The 26,390-nt window shown below is 38.3% G+C and overlaps 1 protein-coding gene across 2 annotated transcripts in view; it reads left to right on the forward strand.

Annotated features, from left to right (window-relative positions):
- Positions 1-1,314: 1,314 nt before the first annotated feature.
- The window catches only part of AGPS (alkylglycerone phosphate synthase), a 142,210-nt gene continuing 117,134 nt past the window's right edge, over positions 1,315-26,390 (forward strand). Inside the window, exon 1 of one of the 2 annotated variants that reach the window (XM_058549317.1) lies at positions 1,315-1,638. In XM_058549317.1, coding sequence (XP_058405300.1) covers positions 1,391-1,638 — 248 coding nt within the window. In that variant the 5' untranslated portion in view covers positions 1,315-1,390. The remainder of the gene's footprint in view (positions 1,639-26,390) is intronic. The other variant, XM_058549315.1, reaches the window with a different exon arrangement.

The following is a 26,390-nucleotide window of genomic DNA, read 5'->3' on the forward strand; positions in this document are numbered from 1 at the left end:
AGACGTTCAAAGACTAGAGTTGCTGACCTCTCAAACTTGAGGAGCCTTTCTCCTCAGAGCACTCAGCAATTTACTCCTCCTCTTTGTCCCATTTCTTCACTTAGTCCATTTGAAATAGCTAATGGCTTCCCCTAGGAAGAGTACAATGGTTAGAACCAGCAGCTAAACAGGAGTCAGACTCAGTGATTCTAGAGCTAGACTGGATATTTAATGCTGAATATCCCTTAAAATCTGCAGATCTGGCATACAAATCAAGTCCTCCTCACTCTTGCCTGAATTTTCTCAGAACCATTAAATAGTTCTTTTGTATTAGTCAAATAACTCCTGGAAGGTCTGAACTCTTTCACAGAGCCTGTGTTAGAAAGAAGGCAGTTATTCAGAAAGGAGGTGGTTATTCAGAAAGGAGCTGACTTCATTGGGCTTGGAATGCTTATGGCAACTCTTTTTCTTGCCATTCCCAAGACTTATTTTTGAATTCTACATTATGCAAAAAGGGACTTTACTTCTGATGATGAGGTCTGCAAGGTGGCTTATAAAAGCCTATCCAATCCACTGGCTGAAAATGGTTGTGAAGCACTGTCCTATGAGCTCCCCCTAATTTCACCAAGTGCCATTCTCCAGAAATGAAGTCAATCTGTAGATAAATGAGAAGTCTTAAGAACAGCTGTTGGGTACGGTAAGGAAGGGCACAGCATCTAGTAACGAATGGAAAAAGAACCTAGGTTGCAACTCGTCTTTAGCATTTACTAGCTGCATGCCCTTGGAGAAGTTAGTGTCTCTGAGCCTCAGTTTTTTCATCTGTAAAATGGAGATTACTTACTTGAGATCTAGCTTTAAGTAAGTACGGTGCCCGGAACAAAGTAGGCGATGAGAATATGATAGCTATTTGCTCTAATGGTTACAACCAACGAGTCAGTTTTGAGTAACTCTAGTGACCCGGCAGGAAGGGGAGCAGAGGGGAGGCAGTAGGAGCTCATTAAGGGAAAGGATGGCGCTTGTTCGGTTGTCAGGTCCAGCAGCACCGCCCATGCCTCCTGGGCCGTCTTCCAGAGGCTCAGACCACACCCGAGGACACCACCCACGGTCCTAGGGCACCTCGGGGGCGCTTGTGGTGTGGCTCCCAGTCCAGCCCGGGCCGGGCTGGGCCAATCCAGGGACAGGTCAAACTCACCTGCTTGGCAGGTGCGCGCCGCCCGAGGCGTGACCGCGGAGGGCGGGCCCCGCGGTGGGCGGGAGCTGAGAATACGAAGCTCCAGGCGCATGGCACCCGCCGCCCAGTCGCCGCGGTGGCTGCCGGGATGCGCCGCAGCGAATGGTCGCGCCGGGCGCCGCTCTGAGTGACCTTTCACCCGCGACCAGCGGTCCCGGGCGGCGGCACAAGGCGGAAACCATGGCGGAGGCGGCGGCTGCAGAGGGCGGGACGGGCACGGGTGCGGGCTCCGGCTCTGCAGCGGACCGGGACCCGGAGCGGGACCGCGCCGGGCGGAGGCTGCGGGTTCTCTCGGGCCATCTGCTGGGCCGGCCCCGGGAGGCTCTGAGTACCAATGAGTGCAAAGCGCGGAAAGCCGCGGCGGCGGCCACGGCGGCGCCCAGTGCCACTCCCTCCGCGCAGGAGTCGGGCATCATCCCCAAGAAGCGGTGAGTAGCGGCTCTGTGGAGCGAGCTGGAGGCGAGGGACCAGGCGAGGCCTGTGCTGCGGGAGGGCACAGGCGAGGTGGGAAAGGAGGTGATATGGGGAGGGGGGGCGGAAGGCATCCCGGTCCCTGAAAGTACGGACCCATCTCTCTTTCCGGAGAAAAGACCCTGGACTCTGTCAGGAAGGAGGCGGGATGGAATGGTGGAGTTTGGTCACTATTGGAGAGTGATAGACCTGAAGAACTCTTATTGGGGAAGTCTTTATGGGGACCCTTTTCTTGGATTCTTAATGCCAGGAATTCATTCTCTACCTTGAATTAATACTTTGGGGGCTAAGGGCTTGGAATGGATAGAAGGATAGACTTATGATCCTCCGAGGAGATTTAAGTTTGTACTAGATGATCATAGAGATCTCTTCTAATTCACATAAGCCTGGGAGCGAGGAGAAGTGGTGGTACCTGGAAGAAGATGCTGACTGGTTTCTGTGGGGCACGATTCCACTTTCTCAGGGGCATGTTCTTTGACTTTGAGGGAGGAAACCGATGGGTGAGCAAGAAGCAATAAAGTGCCCACACTAGTTAGTGAGTTAGGATGTGGTGGCAGCTACTGAGCTGTGGTGTAACCAGAAGCTGAAAGACCCTTGTCTGTGGGTCAGGAAGTTTGTAAGAGATATTGACTTCCGACTTTTTGGAGAAATCTTAAGCTCTGATGGAAGCTACCAGGAGAAGCTGTTTTCTGAGATGTGGCTTTGTCAGCGTGGATAAACTTTAAGAGTGAAAAAAAATGTGTTGCTAATGTTTAATGTGTACTTTCAGTGTGCTAAATCTATTATTTCTTTTACTCCTCCCCAAACTATGAGGTAGGTGCAGTTATCTCCCATTTTACAGGTAAAGAAATGAAAAAGATTTAGAAGCCTGCTGCGGGCTTGGCAGGTATACTATGTGGCAGATTAGACTTTAAAAGCATATCAGATTGACTTTAGGGCCAAGTTCTTAAATTGTACTGCTTCTGATGAATTCATTCGTTAATTCCACATTCATGAGTCCTTCCTATACTCCATACACACTGTACTGGGAATACAAAGGTTTAAAAATAAAGTATTTACTCTCAAGGAACTAGTAGTCTAGTAAGGTAAAGTTATAATAAGATAAGATGAGAAACTTAGCTGATAACCAAAGCAAGCGATCACTTAATCCAGTTTTGGGTGTGTGTGTTAGGGTGAAGTCTTTCCAGAGTAAGGATTGTCTGAGTAAATCTTGAAGTTTGTGTTGGAAGTAGCCTGCCAAAGGAGAAAAAGTGTTCTTGGCAGAAAAACAATGTGTTCACAGGTAAAACAGTGAGAGACAGATTAGGGAACTGCTGGCAGTTAAGTGTGGCAGGAAGTGAGGATGACAGGGCTGGAGAGGCCAGTCTTTTTTTGTGTGTGTGTGAGGAAGATTAGCCTTGAGCTAACATCTGTTGCCAATCCTCCTGTTTTTGCTGAGAAAGATTGGCCCTGGGCTAACATCCGAGCCCATCTTCATCTACTTTATATGGGACGCCGCCACAGCATGGCTTGACAAGCGGTTCATTCGTAGGTCTACACCAGTGATCTGAACCTGTGAACCCCGGGCTGATGAAGCAGAGTGCACCAACTTGACCGCTATGCCACTGGGCTGGGGAGAGGCTAGTTTTGTTTGCAGGATTTTATATGGGGCAAAACATGATTACATTTACCTTTTAGAAAGGTCACATTGGAGACTGACTTGAAGGAGGGTAAGCAGTTTAGCATATAATGGCTGGGAACAGAGACCTGAGTTTGAATTTCCACTACACAATTCTAGCTGCATGACCTTGGGCAAGTCACATAACCTCTCTTAGAGCTTCCATTCCCTCATCTGTAAAAATGAGAACAATAATTCCTGCTTTGCAGTGTTGCTGTGAGAAAATATAAAGTTAAATGATCAAGTGCATAGTTCAATGCCAGTTACATAACCGTTCAACAAATGGCAGATGCCATTTTCATTGAGTCCAAAGACAGGGAGATCATTATCCTGATGAGAAGTGCTGTGACTCTGAACTAAGGCATAATATTGGGAGTAGGCAACTTATTTAAAAAAATATTAGGAGAAAGGGGCCGGCCCGGGGGCGTAGTGGTTGGGTTTGTGCACTCCGCCTTGGTGGCCTGGGGTTCGTGGGCTCAGATCCCAAGCGCCGACCTATGTACTGCTTATCAAGCCATGCTTTGGCAGGCATCCCACATATAAAGCAGAGGAAGATGGGCATGGATGTTAGCCCAGGGCCAGTCCAATGCAGCAAAAAGAGGAGGATTGGCGACAGATGGTAGCTCAGGGCTAATCTTCCTCTCACACACACAAAAATATTAGGAGGTAAATTTTCCATAACTTGGTTACTGAGTGGTGGGGGAGGGAGGAATAAAGGATCACATCTTGGCTTCTGGCTTCACTTGATATTATTTTAGCTGTCATTGGATTTAAAACCTTTAGGTTTTCTAAACAGCTTCATGTACGTTTATGTCTATTCATTGTTATGCATCTGTGATTGTAGATTTATATGCAGGTTCACATTCTTAGAACTAAGTGGATAGGGCAGGTGTTCCTTATGGTTGGATTAAGGGGCCTTGGTTTACAGCATTCAGAGAAAAATAGTAATGTTTGTAAGGCACACTGGGGTAATGGATGAGGCTTGCCATAGCTGAAGGTGACTGGTCTGGGGGTGTCCTTTGTGGCTGCTCCATAGACGGCAAGCACAACTGTAACCCATTGATGGCATAGATTATAATGGGTAGAAAGCTCTAGTGTTTGGTTCAGGGTTAGGTGTGGCTAGTGGTAAAATCTAGTCCTGTACGACTGTTTTAAAGTTTGAATCAAAATATAAGGGAACACAAAAAGCTGTATTAGATGGAACATCAAAAGCTTCCTCAGAGAGTGATCTATGTGATATACTGTTCATGGGAACCTAGGTCTCCCTTTTACTTCCTACTGCTTGGCTGGGCCTCAGTTTGTCAGCTGCAGAGCTGAGCCTAAAGGGAAGGCAAATGATGGAGCAAGAAGGAATTAGTGTGTATATCTAATAAAGTGTGAGTGTGACTGCATGTCAGTTATTTTGGAATTGTTTGTGATGTGTGTTATTTGTATAACTCCTTTTTTTAAATTACTTTGGATGATGTCATTGGTTGTAATTCTTTTATCTCATGGCTGGTTAGCATCGTGGAATTGGAGGAGTGACTTCTTGAAACTCCATGTTTTCATTCCTCTTACAAAATAGTCATGCATATGTTCATTTACTCAACATTTATAGAGTAGTTGCTTTATGACAGGTATTGTCCTGGGCACTGGAGGTAAAGAGAAGAATAATAGTCCTTGGCCTCAAAGAATTCACAGTCTGGCAAGGGAGATACACAATCTAGTACAGTTTGAGTAGAGCCATTGTAGATACAGATACAGATGTAGCACAAAAGAAAGAAAGTGATGTACTCTGTCTAATCTAGGGGGTCAGGGGAAGCTTCTGGAGGCAGTTTTAAAATATGGATGATAGTGTGGCAGGTTGGTTGGATGGTGAGGAGAGTTTGTATTCAGGCACAGGGAATAGCATATGGCAAAACAAGGGAGCAGGAAAGTGCATATTGTATTTAGACAGCTAAACAATTCAGTATTGGTAGAGGTGGGAGTAAAGTGAAGAGAGGAGGGCACTGGCAGCTCACAGAGGCCTTTGACCTGTAGGTTGTCAGTCCATTCATTCATTCACTTATTCATTTACTTCTTCATGTTTGAATGCATTTACTCATGCATGTTTGAGTGCTTACTATGCAATATATAACAGTGAACAAAAACGCTGCCTTTATGGTCTTGTATTCTAATTGGAGTGGAGATAGTGAACAAACAAGTAATATAGTATGTCAGATAGTAATAAATGTAATGAGGAAAAATGAAGCAGCTGAGGGGGCTAAGTGATGGAGAACCCTTGAAGGAATTGAGCTGGGCAGGGATATTGATCAGATTGGGTTTTGGTTTGAGAGAAATCACTCCAGCTGCAGTGTTAAGAAAAGATTGGAGAAGAATGAGGATGGACATAGGGAGATCACTTAGGGGAGGCTGTTGCAGCAGAACAGGTGAGGAATAATGAAGGATTAAACCAAGATGATGGCAGTGAGAATAGAGAGGAAAGGATGAATTTGAGTTTTGGAAGTTAGTGTGTTAGGTAGTACTTAAAATTATGTTACTAAATGCCCTGGGAGTTTGGAGACAGTGAAAATAGAAAAGGGATGATAGCGTCCTGAGGAATGTGGACGTTTAAGAAGGCTGACCGATCAATACCTGTTGCACTTGTCACATGGTCTCCTATGAATTGGTTCTAATTACTTCTATCCAGGAACACGTATTCTCATTATTTGAAGTTGCTGAGCAGAGTTTTGAGGCTGATGGTTTACTTTTGGACCCTCCTTTTTTCTTTAAGAGCATGTTACTCCATGAACTGTTTCTTTTTGATCTTACTTCTGAATGCAGTTTTAGATTCTTAAAAATCATAGTAAATGTCAGTTAAGTATGTGACATTTTTATGCCTTGGTTTTGGATTTTTTCAGTGTCTTTTTTAAAGCTATTATGTTTTGAAAAAGAGAAGGAAAAAATCCCTTGTTGACATCTGCCCCTCCATACTGATAACTGCTTTCCCAGTTGTAAATTTTGGCTCCAACCTCAGTGTGGTTTGCGTTAGTCAGAACTGTTTTATGGCAGTTTTTACAGAGGTTATAAACTCTTCTGGTTCAGATCAAAGGAATTTCTGAGTAAGAATGCTACTTATTGTTTAATTTACTTGCTTATACTGTCTTTATACACACTATTCTTTAAAAAGTAATGTATTATTTAACATCTGCCAGAAGCCTTGGTAGATGTTTTCCAGAAGGAAAAAAGCTGAGTTAACCTCTTATAAGTGTTTCCCAGGAGGGCATTCTGGAGCCTGTAAGAGCTGATGCATTTCTGCAGCAAGGTTATTTGTGGAAGTGACCTGACTTATGACTTAGCACCATTTGGCAAAATTAGAGCTTATTTTAGTAGTTATGCTGAATGACATACTTAGCTTACTTTGAGTTCCTGGCTAGGAATTGTAGTGATAGTAGTAATAGTTTTAGTTTAACTCCTGATGTGCCGGACACTGTGCTGAGGCTTTATATACATTATCTCATTTAATTCTCACAACAGCTCTGAAAAGTAGGTGATACTATATGTATGTCACAGGTGAGGAAGTGGACGCTCAGAGAAGTTAATTTGTCTTAAGGTCATGCAACTACAAAATAAAAGAGACAGCATTTCACCTCTGACGTGTCTTGCTCGACAACTCGTGTTCCTTCCCCCTATGCAGTATTACTGCACTTGATGTTGTTTTCTGAGTTGTTGTTCATCAAGTTACTTTCTTTGTCACGACAAGTTTCAAACCTTTTATGATTAAGTAGATCCTGATCAAATATAGTGTCGTATAGTTAAGAAGGCATTGGTTTATATTGTACTTACTGAACAAATTATAAAATATATGATCCTGTCAAAACGAAATTCACAATTTAAGAAATTATAATGCATGGTTTAAAAAGATAGCCCAGCCTGTTTCTGTTTGTGAGTAAATTTTGCTATTTCACTTGTGGGAGAAGACAGTGTTGAGACTAAAAGGAAAAGAGGAGGAGAATGTGGAAGACTTAAGATCAGAGGAGAAGGAAGGAAAAGAGAAGAGGTCATGGAAGATTTACTGCTCAACTATAAGTTAACTATCTTTGGGCTGTGAATCAACAAGAAACCCTGAAGGCTTAATTTCCATGATTATTTGGTATCATACTTCCCTTAGATTGCAAGTTCATTTTGAGATGAACCACGCTTTCTGCAAATAGGCTTCCCTATGTCAGGAAGTTACTTACTATAGAACCATCTACCTCTGGTCACTTAATAAAAATATCTAGGAATAAATTAAGTGGTCTGTTTTTAGACTGCAGAGAAGTGGAGTGGTGTTGTAGTCAGATGAGATACTTTATGGAACACTTGGCTCTAATTACTCCTTTCAGTTTTCTTTTCTTTCTTTTTTTTTTTTTATGAGGAAGATTAGCCCTGAGCTAACATTGGATGCCAATCCTCCTCTTTTTGCTGGGGAAGATTGGCCCTGCGCTAACCTCTGAGCCCATCTTCCTCTACTTTATGTGGGATGCCGCCACAGCGTGGCTTGACAAGCGGTACGGGTATCTGAACCTGTGAACCCCGGGTCGCTGAAGTGGAGTGCGCAAACTTCACCGCTACGCCACCAGGCCAGCCCCCTAGGTTTTATTTTCTTGTTATTGAAAAAATAACTTCTGCTATTTAACAGATTAGTGTGTTAATTTCAAGCCCAAACCAAATAAAAGGATCCTGAATAGAGTTTACTCTTCTGACATAAAGTAGTAATCACCCTCCCCCCATTAGTGCTCTCTTTTATTTGTTAGGCTTTGGGGCTAATATTTATATATCACTGTCCCACATCTGAGTTCAAAATCACTTGAGAAGTAAGACACAGAATATAGATAGATGGAGGTAAAAATGTCAGCTTTATTACTGATACAGCTGGTTGGAAATATGGCTTAGATCTGGACTACCTAATATTTACCCTGACTTAGACTCAGTCACAGGCAGTGCTGGACTGTAGAAGGCCTCCTCTGCAAGGGCAGAGCCATCTGCATCTCCAGTAAGCCCCAGCAGGGCCCTGAGAGACTAGAGTATGACCTCTCTGTAGCAGACAGATTCTAAAGAGAGAGAAAGGGCTGACCCCAGCTGCTTGGTACCTCCTCTAAGAATTCACTAACTTAAATTTTTCTCAGGAGTAAATCACTCCTTCAGTAAGAAAAAGTGAGTGTGTGAGGGCTGGGGATAGGCCAGGATTGTTACTCTTGCTGAAGTCCCTCCACATTGGAAACTGGAGGCTGGAGAATGAAGATATTGCCGGAATGTTTGGAATGTTTTTGAAGAAATTAAGGGAAAGGGCTGAAAACTTTCTGGTAGGTAAACAGTCTTCCACCTGCATCATTTGCATTTGTTATCCCCATTGCCTACTGAATGCATTACAGTTGCCTTGGTATGGCAGTTAAGGTCCTTCAGGAGGATCTGTTTTTCTAGGCTTATCTCGTATTTCCTTGATACCTACTTTGTACTCTGAATAGCAGAATTACTGCTATTCCCGGAACATGCCCTTCCCTTTCCCTTCACTTTCTTTGGTATGTTAGTGTTTCCCAAAGTGTAGTGCATATAGCATTGCTGGTCCTGAAATAATTTGGGATGGTACATGGATTAAAAGCTAACTTGGATGGTTATAAATGTTTGTATATATACTTACTATTTTTTGTTAAACTTTATTGAATTATTACATAATTTATTATAAAAGTAAATGTACAAATCATAAGTTTATAGCTTAATTACTTTTCACAAAATGAACACATCCATCTTATCAGTATTTAGATTAGAAAATAGCATTACCAGTACACCAGAGGCCCTCTTCATGCTCCTTTCCAATGCCTCCTCCCATCAGGATCACCACTACCTTGACTTCTAACACTGTAGTTTGGATTTGCTTGTTTTGAACTTTCTATAAATGGAATCATATAATGGAATCATACAGTGTGTACTCTTTTGTGTCTGCTTCTTTCCCTCAGTATTATGTTTATGATATTCATCCTTGTTGCGTCTAGTTTTATTTTGTTCATCCTCATTGCTGAATATTGGGTGGATATATATCACAGTTTATCCCTTCTGTCGTTGATGGGCATTTTGGTGGTTGCTAGTTTTAGGTTTGAATAGTTATTTATTTTAATATGAAGTACATATCAAACCAGTGTTTTTACAGATATTACTACATAGAAATAGGCTAAAATAATTAAAATAGTATTTAGTATTTCATATGTTCAATTTTCTTAAGTACGTCAATTATCTGAGGAAGTAGAGAAATGCTCCTAGGTACTAAATCATTCTTATAGACATATTAAATTGAATTTGTAAACACAATGACCTTGAAGTCTTTGCAGTGTTCAAATGTTATTTATGAACTTATAAGATTTCAGTTTAAAATCACAAGTCTAAATCTATTACTCAATTACATATTTTAAATTTGTTACGTCAGTCATTCTTACAGACCAGATTCTCTTAAATTTTCTAAGTATATAAAAGATCCATTATTGCATAGCTTTCTTAAAACAAAAACATTAACATCCAACTTTGATTCTCTTAAGCATTTATATATTTAATTCTAGATCTTTCTGTAGTTGAAATATGCTTGCTTACTCATTAAGGAAGACTGTTACCGTTTTAGGTAACTGCAGTTACTTTTGACAGGGGAGTTCTGCCTCTCGGGTGAGATTTGGAGCTGTAGCTATAATCTTATCACTTCCTAAGAGAACTGTTGTATTGCATGTAATATTTGGCCTTGCCAGCTCATCTGAAGTTACTAACTAGAGGTGTGGGTCAGGATGCTGACCAAATTCTTGTTGGCAACTTCACTGGGACTCTCCAAACTCTATTTATAGTTGCCATGTCAGCGACCTCATACCATCAAGTGGGAAGTATTCACATATCCCAGCACCTTGTAATCAAGTAATATGAATTATTTAATTTGTTATATTCACAGTTTGCGACTCCCACTCAGATTGATTATGTGGTTGGATTTTGCATTTTCTTCTAAAGATGTTTGAACTTTACGGTAATCCAGCATCAGGGATATTAAAATGACACCCACTTGAATTTCATTCTGCTGTCAACTCAAATTTTGTAAATCACACTGTCCACTAGAGCTTTCTCTGTTGATGGAAATGTTCTGTAATCTGCACTGTCCAATATGGTAGCCACTAACGCATGTGGCCATTAAGTACTTGAAATATGGCTAGTGTGACAGAGGAGCTGAATTTTAAATTTGATTTAGTTTTAATTAATTTAAATTTAAATAGGCACGTGTGTCTCGTGATATTGGTCAGCACAACTATAGATTGAAACCCAGCTCATTATCTGTCCTTTCTTGTTCCCAAATGAAGTTACTTTTCTGGGTTTTCTTTTTAGTGTTAGCAGCAGTCCTATAGTTACATCCTTCAACCCTTACTCTTGAGCTTCTTTTCGTTCTTTTCTTTTAAGATTGAACTCTATTTTGAATTAATTTATTCAAATTAATAATTAATTCTGCAGTCACCCTGCTGCTCTTATACATGTTTATCTTATCTGATCCTCACAACCACCCATTTTACAGATCAGTTCATAGACACTTGCCAGAGAATAGTCACTTGCTAGCTAGTAAGTGGTAGTGCTTAGATTTGAATCCAGGTCTTTTATCTCAAGGCTAGAGCTTTTTCCTTGACACTATACTGATATCACCAAGTCCTTTTCATTTTTCCTTCACAGTCTTTCTCACATCCGTTTTGTGCATTGAACAAGTATTTACCCGTCACTTGTGTTCTAGGTGCTTGGGCTACATCAGTGAACAAAATGGACAAAGATCTCTGCCTTTGTGGAGCTTACATTCTAATGGGTGAAATGGAAAATTAACTAAACTTAAGAAATAAGTATAAATTATTAAGTGTGTTAGAAGGTGATAAGTGCTGTGGAAAAAAGAGAAAGTGGAGCAGAGTGAGGAGGTAGAGTTCAAATTTTAAATAGGAAGTCACTGGAGAACATGACGTTTGAGCAAATATTTGAAGGAGATGAGAGAGTTTAGCTATATGGATATCTAGTTGAATGAGTGTTCCAGGTAAAGGAATAGTATGTGCAAATACCCTAACGGGAGGCACACGTGTAGTGTATTAGGAGAGTAACAGAGAGACTGCTGTAGCTGGAGTCAGTTCATAACCCCCCACCCCCAACCATTGTTTAAAGTCTGTGCCCTTTAAACCTCAGCTTCTGATTTACCTGTCTCGTCTGTCTTAGGTAAGGTCTCTTATTTCATGCCACATTTTCTGGCTTCCCCACCTTTCCTTGTGCCATTCTCTGGAAGACCTTTGCTTGTTTGACACCAGACTTCAGGGTCTGTTGTTTTGGGGATCTTTTCATTTTATTTTTGAGAATTGTGGGGAGGGGGTATTGGACTGTTGTCTGTTTTTTCTCCCCCGTGATTTCTCATGTTATGAACAGGAACTCTAAAATCATACTGTTAAGTATCATGTGATGTAATATCTAGGCTTGGAGCCTTTAATTCAGGTAAATCAGCTAGATACTCTCTTGCCATCTCCTCACCTGTTTGAAACGTCATCTACCCAAGTTTGCTGGCAATTTGTTCAGTGTTTTCTATGTGCTAGCACTGGGGAGGATTAGTACGTAGTTTTTGCCTTTTGGGACTTGCAGGTCTACTAAGGAAGACTGACGAGTCTTCTGTTACTGCAGGGGGCTAAGTGCTGTAGCAGAGGTATGGGAGGAGAATGGTGACTGGTACAGCAATGGAAGGGCAAAGAAACATAGATTAGAAGGGTTGGGAGAGTACTAGTTTATGTCAAGTTGTCGTGCAAGAATTCTTAAATCCGAAGGTGAAAACGTTGATGAGAGCATTTGGATGAAAATAGAACCAGAAGAATTAGGGTAGGAGAATGTGGCCAATGTAACGAAGTTTATAAAACTGGTGTGGCAGTTGGCTATAGTAATTATAGGGGCCTTCAACTATGTGGATAGCTTTTAGAAGTCTTATTCTGATAGCAACAGAACATCTGACAGTTATTTTACAATTATAAAAAAATGGCAGGATAAATAATTTATTATGAAATGTTATACATTTTTGTATAACACCCCTATTCAGATGGCTCATACTGTTTGGGCAAATCCCTCTATATGAGGTGATAAACTTTAAGGATTATGATGTCAGCAATTCTCTTTTTCTCCCAACATATTATTTTTTAAAAAATTAAACATATTGCAAAGTTGAATTTTATAATAAAACACTTATATACCAACCACCTAGATTCTACCATTAACATTTTACTTGCTTTGTTATCACGTATCTACCATGAATCTGTCCTTTTCTCCATCTAATAGTAGTTTATCTTATTTTTGATGAATTTTAAAGAAAATCAGTGGCTTCATTTTTGAAGTAAAATCTCCTATATTAGCTTTCATCATTATTGGGAGAACTTTTAAGTTAATATCTCTAACTCTTCAATTTCCATTTTCACATTTTTAATTATTGGACGTTTCTAGCTGAATGTCTTGGTGTTTTGACATAGTGACAATCTCTTTTTGAAGTAAAATTTCAAAATATATTTTTGAAGTAAAATGTTCTATTTTCGTTCTTGTATATCGTTCTCGATCTCCGGAGAGTATTTTGTCTGCTTTGTCTTCACAAAATATTTGTAGCTTCCCAGCATGACTATTAAACTGCTAGTCTGATTTTGATTTTATTTCCAAGTTCTTACCTGCCATCTGGGATTATTTTCAGAAACTACTTTCTAGTTTGCTTTGCCTGCCTTCAGATTTTATAGAAGTGGTAACCTTTTTAAAAAAGGAATTCTTCTTTTTTTAGTGTGTGTATTAATTAGGACTTTTGGTTACAAGTATTAATTAATTTGAGAAGCAGAAAAGGAGACTTTATTATAAGAGTACAGGGACACCAAAGAATCCAAGAGCAGGAATGAAGCTTGGCCGCAGGATAGAATTAGAACTAAGAACCAGAAAGCCATCATGTTTCTTGCTAGCAGCGCTTCTGGCTACTGTCTGCTGCGTGTTGCTCTAAGCAGATCAGCCTTTTCTGCTATTCTGTCCAAATGGTAAAATATGGCCACCCCGTTCCTCCCAGATATTCAGCCAACAGCAGAGAATAATTGAACCCCCTTGTTCCCAAAAGCTGGGTCACGTGTCTGCGTTGTTCTAGTCAGCTATTGCCTGGAAAGAAGTGGTGATGATCTTAGTACAAAAATAGATGCCCAGGCAGCTAAGTGAGCTGAACTAACTCTGGCTATCATGCATTGAAAGATGTCACAGTCAGATCATCTTTTCATCTTTTTTGATGATTCCATCTCCAGAATCTTGCTCCATGAATTATCCTGTTTATTTCCCTCTTGAGTCTTTTTTTCGTTGTTGACATTTCCTTCTTCTTAAAAGCATGCTCAGATAACTTTTTGAAATTGTTTTCTGCCGATATCATCTTTTGAAACGGCCCTCTTAAAAGACATCAATAACCTAATTATAAAATCTATAGTCATCCTCTTGACCAATTCCCAATGCCTGGTAGATATTCTTATCTCTTTCCTTAGCTCCCGTGTTATTGCACTATCCTGGTTTTCTTCTTACCCTTCCTACCTTCCTAGCTGTGCCTTTGCTGACTTTTTCTTCCTTCTGTTTACTAAATTTACAAATGCTTAAGATTTTAGTCCTTTCTTTTGCATTTTCTTCCTTAATAATCTCATCTACTTGAACTATATTGGCTTTTACCATTAGTAGGGGAACTTTTAAATTAATATTTCTAACTCTCTCAACCTCCATTTTCATATTTTTAGTTACTGAGCATTTCTATCTGAATGTCTTGCTGGTTTCTCCATTCTAGCATGCATGTATAAGGCCATTATTTTATCCTTCAATCCCAGTACTCCACTATTTCTATTTACTTCCACCATTTTTAGACACTCAAGTGCAACATCTCAGTCATAAATAAGGCCTTGCTGATCTCTGTTTCCTCTCCCTTATCCAGTCTGTTGACAAATCAGATAGATTCTATCTATTAGCTGTAATTCTCAAGACACTTTTTTTCTCCCATTGACGTTAACCTAGATGAAATCTTAACTGTGTCACATCTAGTCTGGTCTACCTTTCTTTATTTTCTCTCCTTCAAATGATTCTCATTCCATTACCAGACCAGTCTTTGTTCAGAGAAAGTGTGAGTACTTGCTGCCTGCTAGTGCCGTGCTAAATTCTAACGTTGCAAAATTGATTGACAGTTCTGTGGAGATATATAGACAGATATATAAAACATATGATGTAGGAAATGCTATAATCAGTGTATACGGAAGGAGCCATAAATTCTTCTTGAGGAGGATAGGAAAGGCTTTATAGAGAAAGTGACTTTTGGACTGGTTCTTGATGGATAAATAGGAATTCTCTAGAGAGAGAAGGGCATTTCAGACAGGGGATATATATAGCAAGTACAAAGACAGGCAGACACAAAAGGGCATGGTGTGTGGAAGGAATTGTGATAACTTTTAGTGTGGCTGGAAGAATAGGTGTTTTGATCCTATTGCTCCCTATTGATTATTGAAGTAAAGCTCTAATTCCTTTAATTTGGCATTCAAGGCTCTCTGCTGTTCTCCATGACTTTCCTGCATGTGCTCTATGCTTCAGCCAGTTTGGGCTATTTACTAGCATAGGAAAGTCCTTGTGTTTTTTCTGCCTTGCTTGATTATTGAATTTCTACCATTTTCCAAAGCAATTGGAAGGTTAGATACTACCACAGTGAAGCCTTTTTCCTCTTAGCTAGAGATGAACACTAAGTTACCTGAGCTCTTGTAATACTTTGTATTCCTCGTGTGGCAATCAGTGAGTATATTGAAATCCTAGCTTGGTAGTTAAGGAGTGTTGGAACTAGATGACCAAGATTTAAATCCTAGTTGTGTCGTGTACTCTTTATGTGATCCTGGACAAGTTACTGAATCTTTCTGAACTTGTTTTCTCATGTTTTAAATAGAGATAACATCTATGTCACCGAATTAATGTGGGAAGGAAATGAGATAATTGTAAAACTGTTAGCTTTACTGTATTATGCAATACTATTACTGTTGCAGTAAACTGTACAGAAAGGAGTAATACTAATTCAGTGCTTAAACAGTTTCTGAAGGGCGAAACCCAACAAGAAGAGGTACTCAGTGTTGACCATGGCATTTTAATAGTGAGAACAGATTTCTATAAATGTCACCTTATGTGTTAGGGAGGAAAGGAAGAACCCAAAGAGTGAAGAGCATCAGCAGTTTTTCATACTGTGTGGTAGGCTCATTGTCAGTATCGTGCACACGATGGTCACTGTTGTGCTGTTTCTCATTGCAACTCTTCTCAGTTGCTACATATATTGGAATTTGAATAAACATACTATTGTGCTAAAGACAAGTTGTTTGATAAATCATTTTCTTAATTTTTATGCTTTGTAACCCTCTTAACATTATTATAAACTAGGAGAAGTTCCAAAACAGATCAACTTTCCTAAAATTTGAATTAGAAAATATTATCTCTGAGTAGCCCTCATTCCCCTTTCCAGGATAATCCTGTGTAAAATTTGGGTACAGACCTGTCTACCCGCCCCCCATCATGTAACTAAATCTCCATTCCCTGTTACCTCTGTTCCCCCCACCCCGTCTTCCACATGGTAAGTGCCCCTACTTGGCCCTCTTGCAGCCCTCTTGTTTTGTAGCAAAACTCTACTCAGGTCCATCTTCTCCTATAGTGCAGTGAGTTTAAAGTTTTTCTTTCCCTCAATTCCAGTCCCTCCTGATTTTGATAACGTTTGGGTGACAGCAACTTGATTTTAAACCATTTACATCAAGGCTTTGTATCCCTTTGTGGCTTTTCAACAGATGAGGCTTCGGCTCTCAACTTTCCCTCAAATCTTAAGGCAGTGTTTACCCAAGTGTGGTCTGTGGATGGCTTGAGTCAGAATTTTCTGGAGGTGCTTGTTGCTTGTTTAAAATGTAGATTCTGACACCCCACTGCTAGAGATTCTTTTTCTCTCTCCTTAGACTTCGTGGAGTTCATCTTTTTCTGTGGGTTTGCCAGAAGCAAAGGTAACAATTCCAACTATCTGTCGTTTAAAGTAGAAGGGGCTGCTGCTTGTTATTATATTACTGTTTTAAGTAAAAAACACTTGTTACAGCAAGAAGGCTGTGTATATCAAGGAGGTATGGATTTCACACTTGACCTTTTTAGGGTTTTGCCAAGGGTATTGGTTGGCTGTCCCCTGGAGGACAGCTAAGAAAGGGAACTCAGAGGCTTGGTTTCTGTGTTAAAATAACATACATATTTTTGGAGACATTTATATTTTCTTTGTTTTGTTCAGTTTTATAGTTTTTGCGGACAGGTAAGGCTGTACCAGAAATGACCTTTGGTCACTTATAGATTGGTCAATATAATAAGCTTGTGATACAATTTCTCTTCTAAATACTAGCAGGCAGGGAGGGAACGATGAAGGTGAGTTGGCATTTTCCTAGTTGGTGGTAGAGAAAGTCTGGAGTGGGTTACCTAAATTAGATTACAAATGGACAGTGGAGGGAACAAATCATGAAATCTAAAGTATAGTCCAGGGCCGGCCCTGTGGCTTAGCGGTTAAGTGCGTGCGCTCCGCTGCTGGCGGCCCGGGTTCGGATCCCGGGCGCGCACTGACGCACCGCTTCTCCGGCCACGCTGGGGCCGCGTCCCACATACAGCAACTAGAAGGATGTGCAGCTGTGACATATAGCTATCTACTGGGGCTTTGGGGGAAAAATAAATAAAATTATAAAAAAAATAAAAAATAAAAAAATAAAGTATAGTCCAGGGAGCACAAGTGGTCAAGGGAAGTGTACATCCTTGTTCTCTGTCTTTTGTGGCGACAACTCCGTGATAATGATTTATTTGGGTTTTATTTGGGTTGTTTTCCTCATTCATGTAGGCCAACACGTGAGGGTAACTGATAATATGGTTGTGCCTTTCCAGGCCTTCAGAATGGCAGGTACCAAGCTTGTGTGAGTGTGTGTGCATGTGTGTACACACCTGCTCTAGTACAAAATATTTGGAATATATACTACAAGTGTGAATGACTAATAGTCTGTATTACCACTTTCAAAGAGATTATTCAAACAATAATGAATTTCTAATTGGTAGAATTTGGTAGTAGGTAAAAAATCTGTGGCTAAGGGAAGGCACCCCAGGAACTTGCAGTGGGTAGTGAGTGCCAGATTAGTCTGCCAAGGAGTAAGGCTGGCCTTTGCCTTATTTGCCTCCGTCATCTCTTCTTTCCCCACTTCTTTGTGCATCGGCCTATAAGATTTTTTTCCCATACCCATGTAATCCTTTTTCTTCCATTCGTTAATTCATGGCAAGTATAATAGGAATTGGACCTTGAGGACACAATTTTTGACCCTTGAATTCAGGTTTTAAAAAGTTTCTTCAAAGTGCCAGTTTCTTGTAAACTATAAAAAATTGACTGTGAGAAGTTAAATATGTATTTGATTTGCTGTATGTTTGAAGCTGACTCATTCTTAATGGAATTCTATTATTTAAAGAGACCCGAAAACTTGTAGAGATGGCTAAGAAGCCCAACAATGGGCTTTATAACAAACCATCATGGAATTTCTGTATATATGTGAAAGAAAGAATTGTTTTCTTGGAACAGAGAGAAACTGCGCTGAGATTCAAGGGCTGAGCCGCATATTTACTTCAGGTTCCGAGTTGTGGTAATCATACTTTTTTAGTTCATTTGTCTGTGAACAAATGCGAGGTCTCTCTTATTTTTATTTTCTTCCATCTCTGATTCCTAATCCCATCTGCCCCCTCCCCCATTGGGCACTCATGAATGTTCTTGAATATATATGTACATGTTTTGTAAAATATGCAGTGTTATTTAGTATGTATATTTTTAATTTGCTTAAATGGTATTATGCTGTAGACCTTATTGTTTCTCCTTTTGTGTTCACCACTGTTTAAAAAAAATCTCTTCATGCTTCTGTATACATATCTATCTACCTCACTGCTTCTGATTACTGCATAGTAAGTATTTCATGGAATTAACTTACCACTTATCCATTCCTATAGTGATGCCTCCAGCTACTCTTACAAACAATGCTCCAGAGAATATATCAAACATGTTCCCTTATGGAGCTATATGTGAATTTCTCCCGAATATATACCCAGGAGTTGTTTAACTGGGTCATAGAAATGGCATTACCTTTGAAAACTTAGCACCTGATTGCTCTGTGGAGTGGCTTACCAGTAAAGCATGTAGGTTCCTCTTCTCCATGTTCTTGCTAACAACTTTCTCTGTGTTAATTCTTATATTTAATCTATTTTACACTATCACATTGGAAAAAATTAGAAAGTTGATGAATAACTTATTACATGGAAGGGCCAAATTTTTATCGTGGCAACTAGAGTTTTAAAACTTACAATGGGGATAGTGAGGGAAGATTGAAATTCATGTTGAAGTTCACAAAGTGTCACATGATAATGTCCAGGTTTTGCAAGAAGAAGGCTCACTGTCTAGAGGGCCAAGATATTATCTTGTTGACCTGTCCAGAAACCTGATTTTGAAGGGTCCTGGAGTCAGTCATATTTAGGTAGTCTGACTTGTGTTAACTAACCTCATTAGTAACCGAAGTTAATTAGAATGCCAGTAGACAAATTCAGGATGAAAAAATAAAATTATCAAGCCTCCTGGCCATTTCAGTTGGCCATTTTTTCTCTGTAGGAAATGAAGTATAATTAGAAGTAGCTTGGTGAGTTTTAATCAGGGCAGGAGGAAATAGTCTATGATTCAGATATTTAATGGTGTCAAGCTATCAAAGCCTGATGGCATTTATCTGTTTTCTAAGTCAAATGTTTTAACAATGTTGGAACTGTGAGATTTGCAGCAGTGTTAATTAAGTGGTGATAATCTATCCAGGTCTTTTTTTTTTTTTACTATGAATTTTATTTTATTTTTTTGGCTGTGTAACATATTAATTATATATATATATTTATTGAGGTAACATTGGTTTATAACATTATATAAATTTCAGGTGTACATCATTGTATTTCGACTTCTGTATAGACTATATCACGTTCACCACCAAAAGTCTAGAGTTCCTCCATCACTGTACAAACGTCCTCCTTTACCCCTTCTGCCTTACCCCTACCCACCTTCTCCTCTGGTAATCAACAATCTGTTCTCTGTATCTATGTGTTTGTTTGTTGTTGTAGTAGTTTTTTTTTGTCTTCCACATATGAGTGAAATCATATGGTATTTGTCTTTTTCTGTCTGACTTATTTTGCTTAGCATACTACCCTCAAGGTCCATCCATGTTGTCACAAGTGGCAAGATTTCATATTTTTTATGGCCGAGTAGTAGTCCATTGTGTATATATACCAATCTTCTTTACCCATTCATCCGTTGATGGGCACTTAGGTTGTTTCCAAGTCTTAGGTTGTTTCCAAGTCTTGACTATTGTAAATAATGGTGCAGTGAACATAGGGGTGCATATATCTTTTTGAATTAGTGTTTTCATCTTCTTGGATAAATACCCAGAAGTGGAATAGCTGGATCATATGGCAGTTCTATTCTTAATTTTTTGAGGAATTTCCATACTGTTTTCCATAGTGGCTACACCATTTTACGTTCCCACCAGTGGTGTACGAGGGTTCCCTTTTCTCCACATCCTCTCCAACGTTTGTTATTTCTTGTCTTTTTCATAATAGCCTTTCTGACAGGCATGACGTGATATCTCATTGTAGTCTTGATTTGCATTTTCCTAATAATTAGTGATGTTGAACGTCTTTTTATGTGCCTGTTGGCCGTGTGTTTATCTTTGGGAAAATGTTCAGATCCTCTGCTCATTTTTTAATCAGGTTGTTTTTTTGTGGTTAGTTGTATGAATTCTTTATATATTTTACATATTAACCTCTTATTGGATATGTGATTTGTGAATATCTTCTCCCAGTTGGTAGATTTCCTTTGCTGTGCAGAAGCTTTTTAGTTTGATGTAGTCCCATTTGTTTATTTTTGTTGTTGTTGTTTCCCTTGCCTGAGGAGACATATCCAAAAAGATATTGCTAGGAACGATGTTGGAGAGTATACTGCCTGTGTGTTTTTCTAGGAGTTTTGTGGTTTCAGGTCTTACATTCAAGTCTTTAATCTATTTTGAGTTAATTTTTGTGTATGGTGTAAGATAATGGCCTACTTTCATTCTGTTGCATGTGGCTGTCCAATTTTCCCAACACCATTTCTTGAAGAGGCTTTCCTTTCTCCATTGTATATTCTTAGCTCCTTTGTTAAAAATTAGCTGTCCCTAAATGTGTGGGTTTATTTTTGTGCTCTCAATTCTGTTCTATTGATCTGTGTGTCTGTTTTTCTGCCAGTACCTTGCTGTTTTGATTACTACAGCTTCGTAGTATACTTTGAAATTAGGGAGTATGATGCCTCCAGCTTTGTTCTTTTTTCTCAAGATTGTTTTGGCTATTTGGGGTCTTTTATTGTTCCATATAAATTTTAGGATTCTTTGTTCTATTTTTGTGAAAAATGTCATTGGGACTTTGATAGGGATTGCACTGAATCTATAGATTGCTTTTGGTAATAAGGACATTTTAACTATGTTAATTCTTCCAATCCATGAGCGTGGAATATCTTTCCATTTCTTTATGTCTTTGATTTCTTTCAACAATGTCTTATAGTTTCAGTGTACAGATCTTTCACCTCCTTGGTTAAATTTATTCCTAGGTATTTTATTCTTTTTGCTACAATTCTAAATGGAATTGTCTTCTAGATTTCTCTTTCTGCTATTTTGTTGTTAGTGTATAGAAACTCAACTGATTTTTGTATGTTGATTTTGTACTCTGCAACTTTACTGTGTTTGTTTATTATTTCTAGTAGTTTTCTAGTGGATTCTTTAGGGTTTTCTGTATATAAAATCATGTGATCTGCAAGTAGTGACAGTTTTACTTCTTCCTTTCCAATTTGGATCTCTTTCGTTTTTTTTCTTGCCTAATTGTTCTGGCTAACACTTCCAATACCATGTTGAATAAGAGTGGCTAGAGTGGGCATCCTTGTCTTGTTCTTGTTCTTAGAGGAATAGCTTTCAATTTTTCACCATTGAATATGATGTTAGCTGTGGGTTTGTCATAAATGACCTTTATTACATTGAGATACTTTCCTTCTATACCCATTTTATTTAGAGTTTTCACCATAAATGGATGCTGAATCTTGTCAAATGCTTTCTCTGCATCTGTTGAGATGATCATGTGATTTTTGTTCTTCATTTTGTTAATGTGGTGTATTGTGTTGATTGATTTGCAGATATTGAACCATCGTTGCATCTATGGAATAAATCCCACTTGATCATGGTGTATGATCTTTTTAATGTATTGTTGTATTTGATTTGCTAATATTTTGTTGTGGATATTTGCATCAATGTTTATCAGCGATATTGGTCTGTAATTTTCTTTCTTTCTTTCTCTTTTTTTGCTGAGGAAGATTCTCCTTGGGCTAACATCTGTTACTAATCTTCCTCTTTTTGCTGAGGAAGGTTGTCCCTGAGCTAACATCTGTGCCAGTCTTCCTCTACTTTGTATGTGGGTCACTGCCACAACATGGCTGCTGACGAGTGGTGTAGGTCTGCACCTGGGAACCAAACCTGGGCCACTGAAGCGGAGCACGCCGAACTTACCCACTAGGCCACAGGGCCGGCCCCTCTAATTTTCTTTTTTTGGTGTTGTCCTTGTCTGGTTTTAGTGTCAGGGTGATGTTGGCCTCATAAAATGAGTTAGGAAGTATCCCTCTTCTTCAATTTTTTGGAAGAGTTTGAGAAGGATAGGTGTTAAATCTTTGAATATTTGGTAGAATTCACCAGGGAAGCTGTCTTGTCCTAGATTTTTGTTTTTGGGGAGGTTTTTGATTACTCTTTCAATCTTAACTATGTCTTTTATTTGATTTTTTGCTGTTCTTTTAAAAAGTGGCTTTCTCTATAACTAAGCTATTTAGATTAAACTATTTGAAAGGGAATTAGTTGCACTGTTAGATTGAGGCAGTAAGCATTATAAATAGTTTTATAGGAAATTTGCTATTGAGTTTTTAGAAATACTTTTGTAGGACCTGTAGACTAGATATGAACGTGGTTTTAAATTTATTTTAAAGCATATATTTTTTAACTTAAATTTAGAGTTAAACAATATTCTATAGTTTTCTCCTCTCATTTGGCCTTTATATTTTTAATGGACACTCAGCTTCAATTTTTTTTTTTAAATAAAAGAAGCTGGTAGGACTATTACTTCATTTATAGGAATTTTTGTAGTATATCTTTTCAGGGATATATCTGTTTTATTGATCAAATCTTGGTAGCTCTCTCATCACTTTTGTTTTTTACCTTCATGATTTCCTTTAGGTTATCTAGATCTTGAAGTAATTAGGCACACAACTGGATAATAAGAATTTTAATTAGCACAAAAAAAATCCTTGAAAGAGTTTTTATTTTTAACTTCTACATATGGTACTACATATGGAATTAATTTGAATTTAACTGATACTGAGCTTGGTTAGTTAGAAATCCAGCACTGGGGCTTAAGTTTCATACTTTAGTTTTTGTTTTTCAAAAGCTCTGAGATCATATGATCTTTTTCTCATTGTTTAAATTGAAAAAGAGATAAAAATTTGGTTTTCATCTGAACTGAGTAATGAAGTATCTTTTATTTAGAATTTCGCTTATTGGAATTATATTTGAAAAAAATTCTTTTTTTTTTTTAGTTATCAGCTTGCTGAACTTTTTTATTGCTAACCTCAAATAAAAGTAGTTAAAGCATATTTTCATTTTCCTGATTTTTCTAATGAAGAATATCAGGATTAGAAATAGTAATGGTAGAAACCATGCATTTATATCAAGATGCTTACAATTTATTACTGTTAGAGGAATAGTAATCTATTAATCTATGTATGTGCAGAGACTTAAAAGTGAAAATTTCCCATTTTAAGAATAAAGAAATTAACTCTTTATGGTTTTCATAAAAATAATGATAAATCTAAATATTTCGTTTAAAAATTGTGCAAACTACAGCACTGGGAAATGCAAAATAAAGACTATCTATATCATGGGAGAATGCTGCCACCTTGTGTATATGTGATGCTATTTTATGTCTCCATTTTCTTTTGCTAGGTCCAGCTACTACAGTGTGTTTTTTTGCCATTTGGTACTGTGGTCAGATGTGTAAATTTATAAGACATTTGTTTTATTTTTTTCATGTAGTAAAATCAAACCAACTTTTCTTTTTTCTTGCCAGGAGGAGGTGTCTTGCATTTTGAAGACATTAAATTTGGTGTAGTTAGCTCAAAGAATTGGAAAGTCTGAGAGATCAGTCTGGTTAGTTGATCTCTGGGGTTGGAACAATTGAATCCTTTTATTTGAATCTTATGGGAAATTGGTGATTCTTTGACTTCATTTCAGTGCTTGCAGTGCTTTGGGATCATTACTCTGAATGGCAGAATTCCTTATACTATAGATAGAAGAAGTATGGGGCATTGGACTTACCGACACAACCATATTTCTTGATTTTTGAGTGTTTTCTTTTAGGTCAAGTGTGGAAGAATGACTATAATAATAAAATGTAATAGTGCTTTTAAAAATGTTTATGTGATGAAAAAAGGATTTCTTTAAACCATTTTAATTACCTGAGGGCTTAATGACTTAGTGGGTTTCAGATATTACCTCTCTCAAAAGGAAGAATCGTGCGACTGGGAGTTTGCCTCTGATACAGCTAGCTTAGCTATGTAATCATGAGCGCCTCTCTGGGCACAGGTTTCTTCATCTGAAAAATGAGCAGTTGAACTCGGTGGTTTCTAAGGACCTTTTTAGCTTTAGAATTCTATGACTGTGTAAAGTTTTACTCCAGTTTTAAAAATGTTAATGCTATAATGCCCTTCAGTGTACTCCTACTCTTCAGTGTACTCGTTACTCTTATTTTCTATACAAGAAGTTATTTTAAGGTTTAATGTAATCACACAGTTGTGTTTAACTGTCATAGAATATATTAGTAATTTTAGGGGACGTGTGTAAAAGTTTAAAACCAGAAGCCTAGGAAATTTGCCTACTTTTTTTTTTTTTTTTTAACACTTGAAGGAGTACTTGAAGATTGGTTTTGGAGTAACCTAGATTTTAATTATATACTATTTAAGCATCATAACGCTGTTTTGGGGGACACAAATGCATTCCAAATGCCTACATCTCAACTTCTGGCAAGGCTCCAAAAGTTGGTATAAATATGGTAAGGCCCATATCATAGGCAGAACTTTCTGATTGAGATGAAAAGAGAGAAAAAGGTACCTTAGTCTACAGTAGAAAACTTGGAAGGTCTTTAGGATATTACCCAACTGAAAATTTAAGGCCAAAGATTCTTCAATATGTAAATCTCTTAACTTTTTAGCATACAGCAGCAGTTATTTCCTGCTTACCTTGACTCATTTTTCTCGTGAAGTACTAAGAGTGAAGACATATAATGAGGTTTAGCTTTTTACTTTGAGGCCATCTGGGAATAATTTTTTAAAATTCTACACATAATTTTAAGGAAAATGATTCTCATTGTTAAGTTTTGTAAACATTCCAAATTCAACATCTGTACTGAAATAATCTCCCAGTGCCTAGTGGTAGTAATACCAAAGCAAAATGACTATATTGGTATTTTTGTATTTATTTTGTGTAACACCAAACTACTGTTTCATATAGTACAGGCTCCATGACAAATGTGTAAATTCACTAACTAATAAAATGCATTTCACATACAAAAATTTATGTACATATTATAAAACATTAAGTAAAGATGTTAATTAAAATGTATGTATTATCCTAATGTAAATTATTATGGAAATATAAAAATTAAATATTAAGTAAATTATACTTCATCAAATTGAAGAGAATATAACCATGAAAAAAGCACAGTGGATGATAACCTCATCTTTTTTAGAAAGTGTAATCTTAAGAAAACGAGCGTGTCGGGGCTGGCCCGGTGGCGCGGCAGTTAAGTGCGCACACTCCACTTCGGCGGCCTGGGGTTCGCAGGTTCGGATCCCGAGCGCGCACTGACGCACCACTTCTCAAGCCATGCTGTGGCGGTGTCCCATATAAAGTAGAGGAAGATGGGCACGGATGTTAGCCCAGGGCCAATCTTCCTCAGCAAAAAAGAAAGAAAGAAAAAGAAAACGAGTGTGTCAATGGTGACATTAGTCATAAGATTTTTCTATAGAGATTTTTCCAAAATCTTTCTTCCAAAACCTTCCTCTACAGGGAGGTAGGAATGTGAAATCAGAAGAAAATATTGGATGATAGTTTATAACAGGCTTATCTACAAATCCAGTCTCTGGATTGATACTCTTGAGATACTTTTTGAACAGTTTGTTTTTGTATAGGGATTATAGTTTTTATTGATAGCAACCTATAATTTTAAAGAAAGTATTCCTCATTTCTTTTTCTTAATTTTATGTATAGGTGGAGATTTCAGTACACAATTAATGACCTGTATTTGGTTCAATTGTATTGTGTTAGTGTTCCACTTGTTTGAAAAGCCTTTGAACTGGATAAAGAATTATGATGGTAATACAAAATTTGCTTGTCAATTGTCATTTTCTTCTTTCTTGAGAATAATGGAGAATTAGAACGCTTTCTCAGTACATCCTTGTTTATTTTGAAATTTTTAAAAATATTGAGATATAATTGACATGTAATGTTATATTAGTTTGGTGTACCACAATAATGATTTGATATTTGTATGTGTTGTGAAATGATCACCACAATAAGTCTAGGTAACATCCATCACCACACAGTTACAAATTTTTTTTCTTGTGATGTATTTTGAAATTTTAATGCAATAAATAACTTTCTGTATAGAGAAGAGTTTTCTTTTAAGTATGTTCATTATAAACTGCGTGATTGAATTTTCGGTAAGAAGATTCACCATCACTTTATTTCAGTAGCCCAGGTATACTAGGGCACCGTGCTAAAACATGTAATAAACGCTGACACAGCGCTGAAGTGTGATTGCTTATTGTGTTCTGTCTAGGCCCAGACCTATCTGTTCTCATGTAATGTGCAAAATTGAATGAGTAAG

The sequence above is a fragment of the Diceros bicornis genome, chromosome 10 (assembly GCF_020826845.1).
Source record: "Diceros bicornis minor isolate mBicDic1 chromosome 10, mDicBic1.mat.cur, whole genome shotgun sequence".
NCBI classification, from domain to species: domain Eukaryota; kingdom Metazoa; phylum Chordata; class Mammalia; order Perissodactyla; family Rhinocerotidae; genus Diceros; species Diceros bicornis.